The sequence below is a fragment of the Hylaeus anthracinus genome, unplaced genomic scaffold (assembly GCF_026225885.1).
Source record: "Hylaeus anthracinus isolate JK02 unplaced genomic scaffold, UHH_iyHylAnth1.0_haploid 12002, whole genome shotgun sequence".
In the NCBI taxonomy this organism is placed as follows: Eukaryota; Metazoa; Arthropoda; class Insecta; order Hymenoptera; family Colletidae; genus Hylaeus; species Hylaeus anthracinus.
Window position 1 is genome coordinate 4,375,348 of NW_026534349.1, and position 14,782 is coordinate 4,390,129.

General features: G+C 38.0%; 4 protein-coding genes across 11 annotated transcripts in view; 2 read left to right on the forward strand and 2 right to left on the reverse strand.

Annotated features, from left to right (window-relative positions):
• The first annotated feature begins 1,797 nt into the window (after positions 1 to 1,797).
• LOC128891505 (uncharacterized) lies at positions 1,798 to 11,066 on the forward strand. The gene is made up of 7 exons (XM_054150997.1): positions 1,798 to 2,335; positions 2,401 to 2,499; positions 5,458 to 5,553; positions 5,711 to 5,887; positions 6,307 to 10,069; positions 10,143 to 10,454; positions 10,527 to 11,066. The coding sequence occupies exons 1-7, from the start codon at positions 2,231 to 2,233 to the stop codon at positions 10,736 to 10,738; spliced, it is 4,764 nt and encodes a 1,587-aa protein (XP_054006972.1). The 5' UTR covers positions 1,798 to 2,230; the 3' UTR covers positions 10,739 to 11,066.
• Positions 2,483 to 5,005, reverse strand: LOC128891513 (carboxylic ester hydrolase-like). Its single transcript, XM_054151022.1, has 8 exons — positions 4,725 to 5,005; positions 4,288 to 4,591; positions 4,009 to 4,206; positions 3,748 to 3,926; positions 3,520 to 3,685; positions 3,124 to 3,459; positions 2,923 to 3,049; positions 2,483 to 2,858 (listed from the first exon to the last, which is right to left on the reverse strand). The coding sequence occupies exons 1-8, from the start codon at positions 4,917 to 4,919 to the stop codon at positions 2,654 to 2,656; spliced, it is 1,710 nt and encodes a 569-aa protein (XP_054006997.1). The 5' UTR covers positions 4,920 to 5,005; the 3' UTR covers positions 2,483 to 2,653.
• An 8-nt stretch (positions 11,067 to 11,074) lies between the features above and the next one.
• LOC128891527 (nuclear protein 1) lies at positions 11,075 to 12,447 on the reverse strand. Its single transcript, XM_054151068.1, has 2 exons — positions 12,129 to 12,447; positions 11,075 to 11,684 (listed from the first exon to the last, which is right to left on the reverse strand). Exon 1 carries the CDS (start codon positions 12,339 to 12,341, stop codon positions 12,132 to 12,134), a length of 210 nt encoding a protein of 69 aa, XP_054007043.1. The 5' UTR covers positions 12,342 to 12,447; the 3' UTR covers positions 11,075 to 11,684; positions 12,129 to 12,131.
• A 570-nt stretch (positions 12,448 to 13,017) lies between these two features.
• Positions 13,018 to 14,782, forward strand: part of LOC128891520 (phytanoyl-CoA dioxygenase, peroxisomal-like) — a 56,904-nt gene continuing 55,139 nt past the window's right edge. For 2 of the 8 annotated variants that reach the window (XM_054151061.1, XM_054151049.1), the window contains exons 1-2: positions 13,018 to 13,296; positions 13,381 to 13,807. The gene's annotated coding sequence lies outside the window, so the exon portion shown is untranslated. The remainder of the gene's footprint in view (positions 13,297 to 13,380; positions 13,808 to 14,782) is intronic. The other 6 variants (XM_054151062.1, XM_054151053.1, XM_054151050.1 and 3 more) reach the window with 5 other exon arrangements.

Below are 14,782 nucleotides of genomic sequence, written 5' to 3' on the forward strand. Positions count from 1 at the left end.
GGAAACCGCGTCGTTGTTTTCATCTAGACTTTTAAAGACGGGCGTAGGCTCAGCCACGCGATATCCTTGATTTAAAACTCGCCTTCGTAGGTTCTTCCAACTTCGCGCGTTTAAAGCACGAGACGCTTTCGTATCTCGTGATTTACGGAGCTGTTAGCGTGGAATACACTTAACGAAATGATCTCGTTTCTCGGTCTCCTCCGCGCGGATACGACGCCTCCGAGATTGCTCCACCGTCACCGTGAATATTTCCGCGGCTTTCCAGATGATCAACTTCCAGATCCATGGTAAAAGCGACAAGCGAGCGCGCTTGATCATTAGCTGTGCACACTTTTTGTTTGAGATCGTTGGAAGTAACTATTTAATGATGCAATGGAGTATTAACTATGTAGTAAAGAAAATCGGTTCTCGAAACGTCTTCAATAGTGTTCTTCGTGTTATAGAAGGCCACGTTTCTGCAACTGCCGCAATTGTGTATTTGGTCCAAGTAACAGGCATTTCGAAACGGTCAAGCGAACAAAAGAAAAGCTATTCGATGTTTATCTTCTCTATTGATCCAACCTGTTCAAAGACGAATGCAACAATCTCGGTTCGCGTTTAACCTGCGTAATGTAAAGAATATATAATGGTATAAGAAACAAAACCATTATTAACGGAAACGTTAGAAATGGTTTTTTTTCAATTGGAACCACTAATAAGTATTACTGCCATTTAAGCGATTACTGCAATAACAACGACCGTGGCGAGGGGTCGATGGAACGCGCGTTATTTTTCGCGTACGAGGGTGTCCTTGGATAATTATTAGAAATCGCTGGATTAATCTAAAATAAATTATTTAACGAACGATAAATTACCATCGAGGTCAACACCCCGTCGACGTTTCCTAGTGTCTTTCGGCCAGCGTCTCTTAATCTCTTTCGATGACCAGAAAGCGGGCTTTCGTCGAAGAAAATAGACTTTCACCCTTGAAACGATAACAACGGGACACACGAGGCGAGGGGTGAATTTCAATTGAACCGTCGACTAGCGTCGGAAGGGTTCGTTGACCAACATTATCGTTGCTATATAGTAACGTGCACGCGAACTTGCCGAATGCCTTTGAAGAGTAATCGTTTCTCCATTAAAGTCGTTTAACGCCATTCGTCTTCTATGAGGCTCTTCGCGGCCTCGACTTTCGATAGTTGGAACTTCTTTGACGTGCTATCAATTCTCTTCGCCTTTCGTGGAACAGAATTGGTGATTATAGGTTCGCAGTCTGAAGTTTAATTAATATATTAAAGTAATATAGTATAGTGTTATAAAGCCATGAATCGTATTAACCATTAATTCATTAATGATCAACTGGCCTTCATTTCAAAACATTTAAACTATCACAATTTCTCTTGTGGTTTTCCTGTATTTTCACTCAAATGAATAGTCATCTCGCGGTGAACGGGCCGAACTAATTTTCGGAGTTTGGTCAGCTCCTCTATCGGGAAAACGCTCAAGTTTGTCGTCAATAGTTCATTTTTTCATTTCTAGATGGCGCTGTTTACTGTGCGTTTTACCGACCTGTCGATACATTACCATCACGTCGGTAAATAACACTGTTAACAGTGCCATCTAGCAGTAAAATTAGGAACTATTGAGGACAAACTTGGGCATTTTCCCGATAGAGGCGCTGATCAAACTCCGAAAATAGTTCAGCCTGTTCACCGCTAGATGGCAACACCATTTCCCGCGGGAAATTTGAATGTCTATTTATTTATTAAATTAAAGTTCATTAGAAGCATTTGTAGATACTATTAGAGTATTTTTCCTACAAATTAATACATACAGAGGCATGACTAACGTATTGAGTACGTTTTCAATAAAATGACGATATCTTTTAACACTTGTAGAACTTGGTAAAATTCGAGTGGTCATGAGCGGCGGAATTCGGGAATACAATATATGGAAGTTAAGTGCGTGTATAAGGTTAATGTTTCGTGTTTGCGGTGTTTTGTTTAATTTACTATTTATCGTTCGTTTTGAACTGTGGTTTGTGTAATGTGGAATCTTTTCGTTCTGTCAACGTGTATTCGTATTCCTTACATGCCTAATTTTTTACACGCACACAATGACTGTTAATGAATTCCTGAGATACTACGCGTCATGTGGGGTTATCTTGTGAAATTTCGTAACTGTACAAAAAGAAACATAAATAAACAATCGCGTATAATTTAGATCGTTTAAGTAAGTTTCCTTCGTGATGGATATTCCGGCGACACAAATTTGCGACGACTATGATTTTACTCCGACGCAGAAATTGTCTCATTCTACGCAGAATGATGCAAGCCGAGATGGAGTAATACAGGTAAATGCGATTAAATATTTTTGTAAATTTCATTATTGTTGTCATTAGCGTTTTTAAAATTTTAGGTGGGAACATTGAGTATTGGTTCCAACACGTACCCAATTAAGAAAGGAATTACCACGATTGGCAGACTACCAGAATGCAGTATCGTGTTAACTGATCAGGTAAGTTTTTTAATTCCATACAATAATTGTATTTTAAATGTTTATAATATTCAAGAAATTTCTTAAAATAATATAGGATTTACTTGGACAATTTTGTGACAACATAAAATTATACAATATAATTTATATGATACAGATTGGTAAGGAAACATATTTATAATTCTTCTCTTTTTGTATGTCCATCAGATGGACTGCTTAATATATTTTCATTGAATTTGATAGAGTTCCAAAAATCTTTCTGTCCAAAGTTTGCATCACTCTCCATAAAGATTTTGTCTGGTCCAGCTATGTGCAAGTAATTAAGTGCCTTTTCGCTTGGATTTACTCTAGGCCATTCTACGCCTCCCATATTTGGGACTCTAAATTGTAAAAGAAGACTACATAAGAATACCACAGAATAATTTCCTTAAATTTTTTACTCACCCATTAGTTGAAAATGATATCCATAACTCGATCAAAAGTTGTTGCATTTTACGATCATTCAGTGTTGTTGTGGCATCTAAATAAGGAGTATCCAAAACAGTGAATGCATCATCCCCATGAGACACACCTATAAAAAGTATCTAATGCATATAACTCTCCTTTTTCTTGATATTATTATTCCTATTTATGTATTTAACCCACCATAATTAGTAGTAGATTTACTCTCGTATTCGCTCAAACTATGTGCGCCTCTGTACGAGAAATAGTAATACCAAACAGGCTGCTTATTAACGCTAGCTTGCAGTCTGGCAGCTTTTTCACTGTCAACAACGAAAAACCGATCACCGGCTACTTTTATCAAAGGTTTCGTTGTCGTTTCATCAATTTTTTTTGTTCCAAAATATTGTTTCTTGATGAGTCTAGCAACTTCAACGTGTTTCTCTTTAGGTAAAGTGTAATTATAATCGAGAAAATCTGGCGCGAGAACATCCCAATTGTCTTCCAAGGTTTTTAAGGCTTCCGGTATAGCGATAAATTCTGAAAAAAAAAAATCGTTTTGAAAAAAAAAGTAATTAATCATTATCGTACATTTCTTACCTGCAACTGGAAACAATCCTTCTTCACTGGTCACTCCAGTAATCCAAGGAATATCATGAACGTCGCCACTACTCACGATTTCAACAGGTGTACGATCGATGAACGGTTCATCTCCGTATCTTTCCGGAACTGGTCCGAATGGCGTGAACGGATTATAATAAAATCGCTAAAACCAAATTATCCGTTTTAAAAATAAATCGAGAAATTTGTAAAGTAGAGAATATATACCATAAATTCACTAGTGGATTCAACCATAGCTGTAGGCGGGCGATATCTCAGACACCGTACCATTTCCCTTGCATTACCTGTAGGGCAACCCATAAGGGCTGCCACGCGTTTGGACTTTTCCAACATATTTTCTGCCTGTGTCCAACAGTCAAAAGTTGTACCACTGATTGAAATACCACCTAACAGATTTCAGAAAGAAGAACCAGTCATTATTTATTTCATCGACATGCGATAGGAAGTCTGTGATAACGTTTTCGATACCTTGGAAAAGACCAGCACTCATGGGCGATAAGTAGTGGTAATGAACGCTCGCGCCACCCGCGCTTAAACCGGCCAAAGTCACCTTCTTTGGGTCACCACCGAACCACTCGATGTTTTCCGACACCCATCTCAGAGCCATACTTTGATCCTTCAGTCCCATGTTACCGGGAACTACTTCGTTCTCTGTACTAAGGAAACCTACGAAAGAATTAGACTTGGACACATCGTCATTCTTCGCGTTAACAATGTTCACAATTAAGTAATTGTGTAATTAAGTACCTAATATTCCCAGACGGTAATTGATTGTAACAACGACGACGTCATAATCCATAAGATATTTAGCGCCCATATCCTGCCCGCTACCGAACTGGAATGCCCCCCCGTGTATCCAGAAAATCACCGGCATCGGTTTGGTGGTCGTTCTCTCATGGACTGGCACGTAAACGTTCAAATAGAGACAGTCCTCGGCACCGATTACCTTTTCGTATTCCGGTGGTTGGGGCATTTGGATGTATTGCAAGCATCGAGAACCGAACTTTGTTGCAGATAGTTCGCCCACCCAGGGAGGTAAACGATGAGGAGGCTAAATATTGACGCGGAATTAAGTAATCGCAGACTTTTCATTCATAATTAACATTTCAACACGACGAACTATCAAGACATCGATTATTTTACAATATAGAAGAGAAATTAGTTTAGAAAAATGTGTTAATTGCCTTGAATCGAAGCTTTCCTATCGGAGGCAACGCGTAAGGGATGCCTTCGTAGGCCTCGTACTGTCTTCCATTACCGGCGAGCTTATAATGACCCTTGACGGCACCAAGGGGTGTTCTAACTCTTGGCCCGTCTTCCAGACTCCACGTGAAAGTCACAGATCCGAGCAGAAACAACAGACACCACAGTGTAGACATTTTCGATGCACTGAAGTCTTCTGTAACAGTAGTCCTGTATATAAATTAGCCAGTGTGACAATCCCTACTCTCGGAGTTTCTTCGGTAATTGAAATGATGTGTTAGCGATAAGTTGCTATGCATAGTAACCTGGACGGTTGTTACTGCTGCTTATAACTGAAATATCTGTATGCGTATGATAAGATAAAGCAGATCGCTTGTGCTACGGAGGACGTAATTTGTTTTCGTGATACCGACAATACTCCATGAGAGATTTGATCCTTGCAGATCTCTTTGGTCCATAGAGACCTTGGAGAATAACTTTTATTTTTAACTTTTCGCAAAGATATATTGTTTAGATGCGTCGATGTTTACGCCATCGTTGACTCTCGGAGATAAGTTCCTTATCGCAATTTGTCCATTTACTGCAGGAGACATAGTTATAACATACAACATAAATTGAAGTATTGTCATTTATTATCTGCATAAATTTAGTGCAATGTATAATAGTATTACGGCAACGATGGTTAATTAGCAAAAATATTCCTTTTAATTGCAGACGGTGTCTAAGAAGCACGCAGAGATCGAGGCCAACAGTCGTGAAACAGCGTGGATCTGCGATCTGAATTCCTCCAACAAAACGAGGCTCAATAACGTAATACAACTTTATCTTATTCGTATAACCGTGTTGCGACCCGGATCTTGTGACCCTTTAATTTAACCTAATGAACCCCCAATTGATACGATGAAATCAGAATATTGTAGACTACAACGATGAGTCTTCTACTCATCTCGTAATATTTTTTTCGCAGACGATTTTAAGGCCAGGCCGATGTTACGAACTGAAAGATGGAAACGAACTCAACTTTGGCACGGTACACGCAATTTACAATGTGTATCCTCCAATGGACGATTCCGTGGTCCCGGAAACACCGGCACCAAATCGTCAAAAAAATATGATCATTCCAGGAACACCTGACTCGTCATTGGTAACTATTCCGTATTGTCCCAGATTGCTAATTGAAGTCATCGGTAGGACTTACCTGGCAGATTTTGCCTTAATTCTTATCTGGTACTATTACGCGTTTCTTGAATAGCTTAAAAGTATTCTAGTAATTAGTTTGAAGAGATTATTCGACCGTGTAATAGCGTCACATCTTTGACAGGAATCGTCAGAATAAGTCTTATCTGTCAGTAATATTCGTGTTTGTCTCAGATTATTAGTATTACCAGATTATGAACTAATTGTAAGAGCATAGTATCTTCTACCTTAACTACGTTTTTTGTATATAGAGTAATATTTCACAGAAATATTTGCTAAAATAAAATTATTTGAGACTCTTTTTTTACCATATGAAACTCAACTATCTACCCTAAACCATTACATGATCATATGTACTTTGTGCAGAACAATTCGTCCATTTCGGTGGGAAACGACTCTATTATTCCTTCCACGCAAGCTGACGTTGAAGGAGCCGTGTTTCGACGTCCATCTGCGCCTCAGCGTAACTCTAGCAGCACCATTAAGAAGACTGTAATTCGTGATTCCTTTTCTGAAGACAGCACGATTTACCAAGATGTACCAAGTGACACTGCGCAGGAACAGAGAAATGGCGAACAAAGGGTCAGTATTCATGATGTAGAGACGCAGAAGGCGTTCGAATCGCATAACGAAACGGATATCCATGACGTTGAAACTCAAAAGGTCTGCTTAAACGACATCGCAACTATTGAAAAACATGTCCGCAAGAAGCCAATTGACATTCATGATATGGAAACGCAACACGATGAGAATATAGAGACGCAAAATGCCGTTGATATCCACGATATGGAGACTCAACTTAATATAGATATCCATGATATAAAAGCACCGAACAAGATCGGACATCATGATGCTTCAGCACGAAATGCTGATATTAACATTCGTGATGTCGACAAATGTAAGACAGAAGAGATAGGGTTAGCAGATGAGAGTAAAAGCAATAACGATAAGGAAGATATAAAAGATAATGAAACGAAAGAGGGAAAATACTCTTCCAATAATGCTGATACTCGAGATGATAAATGTGAAACATTTCAAACAGTTGTACATATAAAAGAAGAGCCTACTACGTCCGATGAACATACGAAAGATGATCAAAAAAGTTCACAGGAATGTTTGCAGTTATCGCTTTCGACAAATTTCGAAGATGACTGTTCAGAACTTGATAGAAGCCGCGCTTTAGTTAGTTCGCAAAATTTATTAGAGGACTTGCTTGGGGATGATGATCCACTGAATATGTCAAAATTGAAATCATCGACGTCTGAAATAACTGACAAGAGCACCGACGAAGAGAACATATTTGACGCTGCAACGCAAGTCAAAAATGAAGATGAAAATATTTTCGAAGCCGCCACTCAACGCATTAATTACCAACCCAAAGCTTCTCAGGTGGAAGACGACTCCGACGAGTCCAATCAAGACTGTTTATTCCAAAGATACTCGCGCATTGCTAGTCAAGATAGTCAAACCCCTTCGAAGAGTCAATCAGTCGATAGCGAAGATTCGGACACAGATGAAGAAGGTCATTTCGCAGAAATAGCTGTGAAAGAAAAACGAGCATCCGCGTCGTTCGAAGTGCGACTGAACGGAAGTAAGGAAGCTACGAGCGGTGACTCTGAAGATATGTTTGATGTACCTACGCAACGTATAAATCGAAAAAGTACAAATTCATCAACTACTGTTGTGGATTTTGACGCGCCAACGCAAGTGATTCAAACGAAGAAATCTGAAGATGTTGCAAGAATGAAGGAGGTCGACAACGACGACATGGCAGCGACACAAATTCTTCCAATGACTAAATCTTCTCCAAAAGTAAACGAACTTTCTATCGATTTAGCAAGTAGTGAGACAGAAGTAGACTATAACGCGCCTACTCAAATAGTTAACATTTCGGAGAAGGTTTCGGAATTCGATAACAACAAAGTGCCCGTTTCTTCTGATGTGGTAGAGGATAGGACCGAGGACACTGATTACGAAATGGCGCCCACTCAATTAATCAGTGAAGTCGACGAAAACGAATCTGCATCAACTACTGACGTTAAGAAGGTCGCAGACAAGTCCAGTTTAAATGATTCTTTGGAAAAAAATCTGAAAAAAATGTTCAGTGATGTTATAAACGATGATGATATAGAAGAGCATCAGCTGGTGTCAACTCAGGTTCTCACCAACATGTTACAGTCATCACAAGGCGAAGATAAACCCACCATTAGCCATTCGCCTAACGAAAATAATACATCGCCGATAATTAGTAAAACCAAGAGATTGCCAAGAAGTAGGAAAAGCAAAATTGATATAGCTTCCATTTTACCATCGAAAAGACAACACCGTACGACTAATTTAACGGATACCGTCACTGACGACGAATCACAAAATACGGACAATTACTTCACCAATCTAACCTCGACGCGAAAAAAGAACGTAATAGGTTCCCAAGATGTGGATAGTCCTGTTGCAGACACATTAGACGATAAAAAAAAAAGTAATAATGAAAAGGATAATGTTCGAGGTTCGCCATCGATGTCTTCAACACTGGGAACTTCAGAAGTACTAGAAAGAACAGACGTTCCTAAAAGTAACGAAGAGGTATCAGAAAAATCTTCCAAAACAGATAACCAAGTATCTCGACTCGCTTCTCTATTATTGGAGGAAAATGATGATGATATTTTAGCCGCGTTTCCTGAAGTTAGAATCTCAGGTACTCTATCGAATCCAGCAAGTCCAACGTTGTCAGAATCTGGGCAGAATACTGGCAGGATGCACTCGAAACGAAGGGGAAAAAAGGCTGAACCCAAAAAGAAATCCATTCCACGGAAATCAACTCGAAAAACACCTAGACGCGAGAGCAACAAAGACACCGAACCTTCTGTTAGCAGGTTGAATTCTCCGCCGATTTTGGAAAAGTTTAATAACTTTAACGTCGACAAAGCGTCTATAAACGTAGACGAAAGCGATGACGAGAAAGTAATCGAAACGTTTAAACAATCGGTGACAAACACAGCAGCCAAGAAACGTAAATCCAAGAGTGGATCTGAATTGCAACAAAAATCAAATTCTTCTATCGATTCGCAAGAGGGAGCAAGACATAGTCCTTCCATTCAGGGCAACCGGAAAACTCGTAATTCCAGCAAAGAAAATGTTGATCGTTCGTCTGTTTTTCAGGTGGAAAAGGAAGCTCTGGGCGGAAGCGTAGTTACCAAACCTGCGAAAAATACTACTTTAAGTTCTTCACGTGGCAGAAAGAGATCGCTCAGCTCGGAGGATGCTATTGATACTAATAAAACAAAAAAACGTAGAGAAAGTGTCGACGAAGGCCTATCTGAAACTATCAAAGACAGGAGAACTAGAACCAGAAAAACTGCCGTCAACAAAAAAAATTCTGAGACTATACTTGATTACATGACTACGCGAAATTCACCAGTCAGTATAGAGACTTCGCGCAACACGCAGCTGTCATTTAATCAAGAAAGTATAAAGTCTAAACAGTTGATGGTCAAAGTCATGAGATTTTCTCCAAGTAGTCCAATAGAGCATGTATCCCTAAGAAGCCAGACAGAGTCTACAATTGAAGATATCGTCAGTAATGAAACCAAACCAACTCCTCGTACAAGCGTCGTTGATCGAGCCGCTTCAAATAAAGCCGCCGCAATCGAAACTGAAAAGGCTACTTCAAACATAAGGACGCGAGGAAAGAAGAATCGAAAAGCAACGAACACTAAACGCCAACTTGAGGTAGAAGTTATAAATTCTCAGAGCGAAGAGTCGCAAGAAGTAGAGATGATTATGAGTGCTTCGCTCATAGAGCAAAGTATCACATCAGACTCGGAAAAAAAGAAAGAGGTACAAAAAGAAACGAAAAATGTCTCAACCAGAAATACTAGAAAACGTGCGAACAAATCGACTAACGTTGATGTGGATTCCGCAAGTATTTCCAACTTGGATACCGTACAGTCTGAAATGACTACTTTAAGTGAGCCTGTTACTAAAAAAAAGAGGGGCACTCGGCAATCAACACGTGCTCAAAATGTTGATCACAATTCTTCATTTTCAACATCATCGCCGTTCAAAACAAAACATAAAATTTTATTCACAGGCGTCACAAACGACTTCAGCAAGTTGTTAACAAAATTGGGTGAGCATGAAAAATATACGAAGAGGATTTATAATTTGACCTCAGTATAACCTTCCTTTCCATTTATGTACAGGTGCATCGCAAGTCGAAGATCCATCCAAATGTAGTGTATTGGTTACAGACAAAGTACGGAGAACTTTTAAGTTTTTGTGCGCATTAGGACAATCTGTACCAATAGTTTCGATTGATTGGTTGCTTGAGAGTGAACGAGTTGGCCATTTTTTGGATGTAAAAAATTATATACTGAAAGATCCTGCTGCTGAAGCTAAGTTTGGCTTCAAGTTAAGGGGAAGTTTAGAAAAAGCAAAGGATCAAAAACTATTAGAAGGATACACTGTAGTATTAACACCCAACGTGGCGCCTCCACCCTTACCAGAATTAAAAAGTATGTTTCTTATGTTAAAAATTATTGATTCTATTGACCGTATATATTTGAAAAAAATTAACGTTTTTACAGGTATAATTACTTCCTGCGGTGGCAAACCATTAGTACGACCACCATCAACATGGCCACAAAAAGCAGTGGTCATTTCCCAAGAGAGCGATTTAACGAATGCAACAAAATTTATCGCGAAAGCGCCAAAAACTGTCACTGTTCAATCAACAGAATTTTTATTAACTGGTATTTTAAGACAGGAGTTAGATTTTAATAAATACAAGCTAATGTAACTTGTTTCAATCATGGCGTTTTTTACAAGCAACACGAAGATTTCATAAATCGGAAGTAACATGTATCATAAGTGATATGTGCAGTCTATTTGTATATAATTATTTTTTAAATATTTTTACATACATAGTTCCGTACAATTGAATTACATTGCGTCGGATTTGGTGGGCGATATTTTAATTTTTCAATGCATAAATATGTACATATATGTATCTCACAAAAGTTGTAAAAATTTGGAAACGTATATAAATTTGTATAACATTTGTAATATATTTGAACACGAAATTGGATGAGAAAGAAATGGTTGGAGAAGGTTAATACAATAGTAAATGACCACGTTTTCACTAATTATTAATTTTTATTTCTTTTGTTATAATTACACATTTTAATCATTTTGAATACATTGAACTTTCTAATTGACTTAAAACAATAATAAAGTCATGTAAAGTTAACGAAAATTTAAGTTATGTCTTCAAAATGAATGCAACTTTTTAATATATCCACATTGAATACAAAATTTTCGCAGATTCAAGTAAATCACTATATACTACAGTCAGTACTCATATTTCAAAGTAGATACTTGAGAACTATGAAGTTTCACAATGTGCGTCAATCCAATATACACATATCAACTTCCTATCGTATCACAAAAACTCTAGATTCTGGTGATCTTGGATCAAGAGTAGTCTAACTAGGAAATATTTATCCTAAAAATGATAGGATATACCATGAGAAATAATGATGATTACAAGATGCTGCCTATTCTTTTACTAAGTACTAATGATTATTTATTCTAAGCAAGAATATTATGTTTAGCTACTAAATGCATTGCTGAGAATGAAGGAAATAAAAAAAAATTGTTCCTTATTATATATTCAAAAGATTTTAGTCTGTCAAAATTGACAAACAAACACTTCTTCGAATAATAAGACAGCAAACTTCAAGGTCCTGAAACAGAAGAACAAAATAAATGTTAAAAAAACGTAAAATATTTCTAGCCGTGTATTTCGAAAACATTGTTTCTTTTTGATCTCATTGCAAAGGACTAAAAGGCAACAAGTGCCGAGTAAGAAATGAGTCACCTTTAAAATGGTTGCGCAGTTGTGAAAAAAAAAGAACAAAGAACAGTAATACCCACAGGCTACTTTCAAAGGCAAATGATAATACGCGACTAAAAATAGCTTAATTTCAAGACGTTAACTCTACGTTACGTGAGAATACACGAATTTATGAATAGTTCAAACTAGACGTACGCAGTTAAACATCATTACCGTAAACACTCGCTAATCTGGCCAAGGTTGCGCACTCCCCGTTTGAATTCGAATCAATAACGTAACTCAAGCAACAACGCGTCAGAAATTACGACGTATTTTATAAACTTTCTTTACTTACAATTTATGCCTTGGTTTTTCCAGCATTTCGTTTGTTATGCTCGGAATTCATCAATTTGGTCAGGATCTTTCTGGAATGGCCGCTCGGATCGAAATGATTTGTATGTGTCAGAGCTTCGCGTTTGCTTCTTTGTTTACCACTGTGGCCAGTAAAGATATGCTTGTCGTAATCGTAGTTGAAATGCTCGTATTCGTCAACGTAGTAGTCAGACATAGCTCTTGAATTTTCAAAAAAATATACTTTGAAAGTAACAGCGGAAACACTGCCGAAACGCTTTCACGCTCGCACTGTTGGTTCAATATTCTCTCGATGCGACGGCTCGCGGTTCCTTATATAGCTTGCTCCAAAACTGCTACGCATGCGTAACTTACAGTAACGTCTCTTGCATTTTCAGTGCCTGACGCGAATATTTTTTCGCCCGTTCAATCCTTTTACCAATTTATTTTATAATATAAACAAGCATTAATTCAATTTATTAAAATCGAGAATCATAGATATACTCGTCATGGGCCAGTTGGGATGCGATTAAATGAAATTAATGTGAAAACGCATCGGTAGAGAATGTTCTGGAACTCAAATTCGTATTTGAAACGTTCGACGTGTTACCGGCTATACAGATTAACGGAACATTTGCGATGACTGCTGGAAAGTTCGTAACGTATATGGACGTTCAACGAATGATCTTTCAATAAATGATTCAGTGAAACACTGAACAAATTTTTCCAGATTCAACATATTGAGAGTGCCCTTTTATTACACATACATCATACATCGTCTTGTGGTATTGTATGCGACCCAACAATAATTGAGATTATCTAACATAGTAAACATTCGAAACGCTTCGTTTGCGAGGTATACACACGGCCCTGATAGCACAATTACGCAGTTTAGAAAACTGCACATATACAACTGTAATCTTGAAGTTTTTTTATTCCACATTGTTTTAAGCATTTGTTTGACTCTGGAAACAAGATACACATTGTTTGTGCCGCGTATTCTTACATGGACGAGCATCGATAATGCTCGAAAAATTCGACCTATATTGAATTACTCTCGTATGTAGTAATCAGTATGTTTGTCAACAAAACATTGGCGTTATCGCGTTTGCATTTGGTGCCTTATTACGTTTATTTCTAGAAGACTTCTTATCATAGCGAGTCCCACGTCGGTAGATGATCTATCTCTATCGTTTACAAACATGGAATGAAATAAATAACCGATATCAGTTGCGTTTCCTCTTTTTATGTTCCAGAACCACGTCGCACGTTCGATGAAAGAAGCTTTGATGATTCGATAGCCGCATCAACATTATGAAAGAATACAGAAGATATTCGTAACGATGATTAGGGGTCCAAAGTGAGAGGGTAATAGGATTAGAGTAAAAAGTATAATTTTGTAATGCATACAGCCATAGAATGCATTATAATTTCTATTAGGCGACTAGAACCTTCGAATCGGTATCATCAAATTTGAGGTTACATGGAGTCGTATAATCTGTCGAATGGTATCAGGGTTGGTGTATCGATATGCTCTAATTGGCTCTAATTATCAGATGCTAATTGGACCTCGTATACGAAAATGTGTGACATTGTGCACGTTCGTGCGATTGTGAAGACAGATGTGTTTATTTACGTCCCAAGTATCCACGTTACGTGTACCGTGACACGTTGTAGCCACAGGTGTGTAGAATATGCTTGAAACGTATTTTAATGTATCTTAATCATTTGTCATAGTTGCGATATTAATTGTTTCTGAGAATTTTTTTGTGTATAACTACTTGGCTGCCTGGCATAGCTAAATATAGAGGATTACATTAAAACACAACAAACAAACTTCAAGTTGTTAGGAGGTAGAGTGTGTTATAAATTATAATGGGTAGACTTAAAATTGACATTACTTTTAAATTTCTGCTATTGCTTATCGGGGATATGACTCAACGAGCTATGAAAACATTGCACCTTGGGGCGTAGCATGTTTGTTCAAGGTTATAAATAAAAAAAATTAACCGCGACATTGCTGCACTTGTGCCACATGTGGTAGGTGCTTATCATTTTCTCAGCATATGGAAGTTGAAACGTAGTTTTTTAGCTGTAAGGCAATACGAAACTGTCAGAAATTGTCGACTATGTGAAATTAGAATCGGTCGGGAGCATACCGCGTACGCGTATAATCTCGTTATGCGATTAATCCTGTTACCTGTTACTGTATAGTTCAGTATAGTTAGGTAGAGAATGTCAAAGGCTGCGAATGTATAGCAACATTGAACGCCATCTACGACCTACCATTTTAGTCTCTCCTCCGTGAATATTATACATGTTTACGGTCGAGCCGTTGCATTCCATTTTTCTAAACTTTATTTGTAGAAACATCTATAACTGGAAAGTACAAACTACTTTCTCGAAACTATTAATAGATTTATAGAAATTGATATTCGTCGTTATAGCGAACACACAAATGAAGTAGAAAACATAATACAATAATAAAAATGAGCTGCACGGAGCCCAACAAATTATGTAGCCGGATAGTATCGACTATTGCTTTGCTCGTTCGCATTGAAATTTTCTAGAACATTCTACGATTGTCCCCTCGATCAATAACGCGGTACAATTCCGTTGGCGTTACGTTTATGAAACAAAGATCGTTTGTATCGCATG

Excerpts from the sequence above, each read along its gene's own strand:
- LOC128891513 (XM_054151022.1), bottom strand. The coding sequence starts at position 4,919 with ATGTCTACACTGTGGTGTCTGTTGTTTCTGCTCGGATCTGTGACTTTC. Across the intron at positions 4,592-4,724 it reads TAGGAAAGCTTCGATTCAAG|CCTCCTCATCGTTTACCTCC; the intron begins GCAATTAACACA and ends GTCAATATTTAG. Across the intron at positions 3,050-3,123 it reads TAAATCTACTACTAATTATG|GTGTGTCTCATGGGGATGAT; the intron begins GTGGGTTAAATA and ends TACTTTTTATAG.
- LOC128891505 (XM_054150997.1), top strand. The coding sequence starts at position 2,231 with ATGGATATTCCGGCGACACAAATTTGCGACGACTATGATTTTACTCCG. Across the intron at positions 5,554-5,710 it reads ACAAAACGAGGCTCAATAAC|ACGATTTTAAGGCCAGGCCG; the intron begins GTAATACAACTT and ends TTTTTTTCGCAG. Across the intron at positions 5,888-6,306 it reads GAACACCTGACTCGTCATTG|AACAATTCGTCCATTTCGGT; the intron begins GTAACTATTCCG and ends TACTTTGTGCAG.
- LOC128891527 (XM_054151068.1), bottom strand. The coding sequence starts at position 12,341 with ATGTCTGACTACTACGTTGACGAATACGAGCATTTCAACTACGATTAC.